Here is a 6,000-nt window from a genome sequence, read left to right on the forward strand (position 1 = left end):
CTAATATTTATGACAATTCTAGGATTTCCACGTCCTCTAACTACTCCAGTGTCCTGACTCCCTTTGAAATTCATAACTTCTTTCTCTTTAGCAGTTACCAACTTGAGGGTTGTGACCCTTTTGGGAGCCACCTATTAGATTTCTTGTTTATCAGATATTTACATTATGATTCATAGCAGTAGAAAATAACATCTATGAGGTAGCAACAAAATAAGTTTATTGTTGGGGTCACCACAAAGGAGGAACTATATTAAAGTGTCATACCATTAAGAAGGTCGAGAACTGCTGTTCTATACCTATTACTACACAGATACAAACACACACACACACACACACACACACACACACACACAGAGCTCATTTAGGATTGCTATATACATGTGTTTATGGACTGAAAAACTAATCAGGAGGCTTGTCCATTGAGAAGACTTAGTCTCCCTTTCTTGCTATCCATTTATTGCTTTGTGTGGGGTAAGTTCTTGTGAAATCTCCTCTGTCAGTATTAGCAGGTTAGTTGGTGCTATCATTATTTGCGCTGTATTTGACAACCTTGGAATTGAGACTTCATGGAGGTGGTATTTCCTATAATGTTTAGAACATAAACATTAACATTAGGACTCTATTCTATTACCTCTTAAAAATCTCTTTACCCCATTTCCCATGATTTTCTCTGAGGCTTAGTAGTAGTACATGTGTTGTAGACTTTCCAACAGAGATTGGGCACCCCAGTCTCTTATTTTCTGAATTTTGAGTAGAACTACCCAGTGTCTATTTACAAATTGAATTTTTTTGCCTTACTAATGATATGTTATAAGAGCCCTTCATTTACTCAGGACTTGAAAACTTTATAAAATATATATTTTGAATATAATGTATTCCTCTCTATAGGCTTTCTTTTCATTTTCTTAATATACTATCTGTACAAAAGTTCTTTTTATTACCAATACCTTTTCCTACTTTTGGTATTTGTTATATATATATTGGAAATAATCACCACATTGAAGGCCTATATGTCTTTTCCTAAGGTTGATAGATTTACCTCTTGTATTTAAGATTTAATGAAATTTGAGTAAACTCATATATAATGTCACATTTTTGGTATTGTTAGGCTTGGCAAATCTTTTTCTCTAAACATGAGCTCAAGGCTTCTGGTATAGAGTACTTGCCCATTAAACACTCTGGGTACAGACTGACTATGACATGAACTGTGTAATGGTAGGGTTCTGTGTAATGGTAGTCTCAGCACAAGGAAAGTAAAGGCAGGAGCATCTGAAGTTCAGTGCCATATAGAGAATTTAGAGAATTTAAGGCCAGGTTGAGATACATGAGACATTTTCTCAAAAAAAATAAAAAAATAAAAAAATAAAAAAAAAAAGTAGCTCAATATAAAGAACAGGCATTTCTGGTTCTTAGTCTTGATTCTCCTCCTTTTTGATTCTAACCTAATAACAAAAAAAAAAAAAAAAAAAAAAAAAAAAAAAAAAAAAAAGAGATAGCCATAATCTACTGCCTAGTTTTCACTGTAAGTATAGTTAGTCAAAGAAAGGCAGGGATGGAGTTGTATCGATGGTATTCACCCTCAAAAAGAACAAATTCTTTAAGTAAATTTCCTTCAGGTGGAAACTTAAAACTAAGTTCCTGTGGGCTTTGCAATTTATTTCCTTGAATTTACCTATATTTGAAAAAATGAAAATACAGAAAATGTATTAGGGCTGTAAAGTAACAGTAAAATGTGAAGAAAAACATTCCAATGAAATTGATTGTTGAAGTATAGTGTTAGCAGAAAAGTAATCACGAATCAAATTTATTTTCATATAAAACCTTTTTTATTTTTGAGAAGAGATATATTTATTTATTTATTTATTTTTTTACTTTTACCCTCATTTAATTTATACTGAATTTATTATTCCCGTGCATCAGCTTTTGTTTCTTCAGTTTCTTCTGAGATAGTTTTTTCTTCTGTTCAACTCCTTTTCTGGTTTTGGAACAATTTCTTTTTTTCTTTTCAGTGAGGATCATCTCAATGTGGCAGGGCAAGCTCATGTATGGGTTAATCCGGCCATGAGCTCTATAAATTTAACGGTGCATCTTAGGTGCCTTGTTCACCTGGATATGCTCAATGACTAGAGAATCTACATCTAAACCCTTAAGTTCAGTATTACTCTCTGCATTTTTAAGCGTATGCAGCAAAAATTCAGCGCTCTTTTTTTGGCCACCGGCCCTGAGTCCAGCCCCATTGTTTGGCCTGGGCGCACCCCCTGACTCCACCATTATACCACCGGAATGGCACACACTGTTTCTTTAAAGTGACATCTTTCTGATACTTGGTGTCTTTTTGGATGCAGATGCGCATACCCTTGATGGCCTGGGCAGTTTCCCGGTGTTCTCAAAGTGAATACAAAGATTTGAACCACTTGATTTGCATGATTTCTTAGGGCCTTCAGGGTCAAGAGAGTAGCCAACCATCTACACGTATCACCTCTGGCCTCTTTCAGGAAGACGGATGTATTTATTTTTAAATATACAAAGAAATTAAGCCGTTAATATAAATATTTTCTCTCAAATAGGAATGTTCTCTTGTAAAAGAAAATGTTTCCAAAGATTTACAAAGCAAATCTAAAGAGAGGTGAACCTGATTTGAAGATCACATAACAGAGATGGCATTTCTGTCCTGCTCACTGGCTTCTCACATCAGTATTTCAAGATATAAAACCTTTTTAAAGAATTATTTAGTTAGTCTTCATGTGGTAGCCTTTTCTGTTTTAGAATAGAATTGTATCTTTTTTTGTTCTTCAAAAATAATTTTAATTCCCAGACAGCTTTTCATCCTTATCTTTTCTAAAATAATTCCTGTTAATTTGTTACCGTGCTGTTTTTCTTTGAGCCATAACTATCCTCATGATCTATTATTCTTGTTCTTTTTACCCATAATCACTGTTTTCTATTCAGTTTACATCCAAAAGAATAATGACTTTATGTGCTCTGAAAATATAGTTTGCAATCTAAGTCAAGAATGATGCTGGGAACATAAACGGATGTTTAGTAAGTATATGATAAGTAAAGATATGGCAATAAAAGACGCCTTGTTCTGATTTTTATTTAATATATAGGCATTAAATTATTTTTATTTCTCATGAAAATTTGAAAGTATTATGTATTCATATTACTATGATTATCACAGGTAATATTTATAGATATTTACTAGGTTTAGAATTTCTCAATTAACGCTTTTGAGTGACATTATCCCCCAATAGTGCTAATGAAAGCGTATTATTTGAACCCTAGCTTGCTGTTTCTTAAAACGCTCTAACTTGCAATTCTCAATGTTGTTTTTCTAACAGGACTGCACCCAAAACACAGTACACAGGATGTTCTGTTCACGAAAATAACAATGGCCAAGCGGCCTTTGAAAACCCCATGTATGACACCAATGCCAAGTCCGTGGAGGGGAAGGCAGTACGATTCGACCCCAATTTGAACACAGTTTGCACAATGGTATAACAGGGCAACAGGTTGCCTTCTTCAGAATCCTGGGAATCGACATACTGAACAGTGCACTTTTAGTTCACTGCTAAACAAAGCACACTTTCCAGGACTTGCTGGGTCACCTTTTCCTGAGGAATGATAGCGAAGAGTGTTTTTTTTTTTGTTTGTTTTGTTTTGTTTTGTTTTTTCATAAACTGGATTAAAATTTATCTTCATGTTTACCATGGAGAGTTTTAGAGAAATCTGGCTGCACTCCAGGAGTGCTTACTCACAGTTTATTTGCTTTTTTTAAAAAGGAGATTATTCTAAAACATAAACTTATTTGCATATATTGGAGGAGCATCCACTATCAGTATTTCTGTGCTTTATAAACTATATTAGAGGGACTGGGTTAAAAAATGATATAGGGTAGAAAATAAGAGCTATACTTACAAGAGTCAATAGATCACTGACTTCTCTTTGCTGTCATAAACTACATTGCACCCACGTGTCTGTAGTTCATACCACAGATCTGCAAATCATCCTTTTTATCCTAGGCATTGTATTTCTTTTTTTCCTTAGATATTTATGAATGGCACACACCTTTAAATATTTATGAGCTAATTGATGCCACAGAAGAAATAAGGCTGTCCACTCCAATCTGGCATTCTGTGTTACTAATACAGACATTACGTTTTTAGGATCATTTTCAAATTTCCTCAAATGGCAAGGTCAATAAGTAACCCTTTTTTATTTCTCCATTATCATGGAAACAGTTTTATCCATTGAGCTACAAGATCCTCTTTAGATGTCTGCCTCAGTATAGTTTGTCATCCAGAGCGTATTTTGGCTCAAAAATTATCTGTAAAAATGCTTCTTTTGCAGTAATCTGAGACACCACCTTGGTACCATTTTTTAACCAAACAGTGGTTTTGAAAGACCTATTAGAATAAGTCAGTTATGTCTACATTTAATTTTGTCTGCATATTCTTTCGGCTGAATTTTTTATTTTACTACATTTTAGTTTCTTTGAATAAAGAATATACTATACTCTGATCTACCCCTTAACTTAATGATGAAAAGAACCAAAAAAAAAAAAAATTCTTTCAGATCATCAGTATAAATTTGTTTCCCAAATAAATGTGTTCATCAAATTTTGACAGGTTTTGAATATTCTGACTATACCCTATTCTTAAGAAGTAGGTATCAGGGACAGCCAGTGTTTTCCAGTGTCTGATTAAAACAAGCTTCTATGTTGCTGTTAGCTTGAAGCTGCATCATGCAGTAGTGTTGGCACTTTATGTCTCCTTTTTTATTTTCATCGTGGTTCATTTCACTGAATAAAACACATCACCATTGTGAACGCTCTGTTGTTGTCCATTTCAAATATGGATTGTTTTGTGAAGGGTGTCACTTTTTGTATCATGAGACAAGAGTGCCTATGAGAAACCATTGCACCTGGGAGCGCCGCTTGGAGCTATCTCTGCATTTAGTGACTTTCTTGTAAAACACTTTGAGATACACTGTTTTGGAAATTCATACAATTTTCTCAACATTGTATTCTACTGACAGGATGCGGTTTTAAATTTTATGCCATCTGTTATTTATTCTTGTTTATTCAAATGATTGCAATAACAATGATTCATTCACTAATGTTAAGGTTAATACGTTTAAGATCTTGTTTAAATGACGTTTCTTCTGCAACTGGCTACTCCTCTTATATTAATGCATACACTTTTGTAAAGAAGTATATTTTTATGAAAAAAATTTGTAAAAGTATGATGTAAATTTTCAGTGCAATGTAAACAAATAAAAATGGATAATTGCTTTTGTAAAACGAGTATTCTTTTCAAACTTACCTTTAGCTATTCTTTTGTAAAAGCAATGCACAGACCCATCTTCACTTGGTGCTTTTAAAAATGTTCCTCAATAACATGTCACATTGCAACAAGTAATAAAGTTTAATCTCTCCGTCTATATTCTACTTACAAATGTGATAGTTTTTTATAGGCAAATAGAATACCAGTATAATTATATTACTACCAAGCATGGACTCACTATAGGTGTTCTAAGAAATATAATGCAGTGAAATGAGTTTCTGTAAAATAAGAAACTTTATTAAATGCTGATGATGTAGGAAAACACAAGAATGGCACCATCTACTTGTATATTAGGAATAGATAATTTAGATGAATACACTGTGAGATGTGAAGTTTTAAGGATCTTTTGTAGATGTTCTGGACCTCTCCCTGCTTGTATGTTCCAAACTCAGTAGACATCCTGTCCTTTTTTGGACATTTAAGTTTAAAAACATAATTACTGTTTTCTCTCTCCTAAGAGATGTTTTCAGCTCACACTCATCTGGTGGTGTTCAGGTGTGAACTGCCTTCTGATTTCATTCAAGAACAATGTAGTTGTACCTCTGATACATAGATCAATAACATTTTTTTCCTATCTAGTTCAATGTCATAAGAGCCTGGCTTTGAACTGTTCTCAAATATTGCTTTTACTGATACTGTACAAATTTATATATAA

At 33.5% G+C, this 6,000-nt stretch overlaps 1 protein-coding gene and 1 pseudogene across 1 annotated transcript in view; one reads left to right on the forward strand and one right to left on the reverse strand.

Annotated features, from left to right (window-relative positions):
- Nucleotides 1–4,523, forward strand: part of Csmd3 (CUB and Sushi multiple domains 3) — a gene marked incomplete at its 5' end in the record, with an annotated part of 1,006,505 nt that extends 1,001,982 nt beyond the window's left edge. Inside the window, one exon of the mRNA XM_055626685.1 lies at nucleotides 3,342–4,523. Within this exon, the coding sequence (XP_055482660.1) occupies nucleotides 3,342–3,501 (160 nt within the window). The remainder of the gene's footprint in view (nucleotides 1–3,341) is intronic.
- Nucleotides 1,885–2,929, reverse strand: LOC129690784 (60S ribosomal protein L17-like; annotated as a pseudogene).
- Nucleotides 4,524–6,000: the final 1,477 nt, after the last annotated feature.

The sequence above is a fragment of the Psammomys obesus genome, unplaced genomic scaffold, assembly GCF_907164565.1.
Source record: "Psammomys obesus unplaced genomic scaffold, mPsaObe1.curated_primary_1811, whole genome shotgun sequence".
NCBI lineage: Eukaryota > Metazoa > Chordata > Mammalia > Rodentia > Muridae > Psammomys > Psammomys obesus.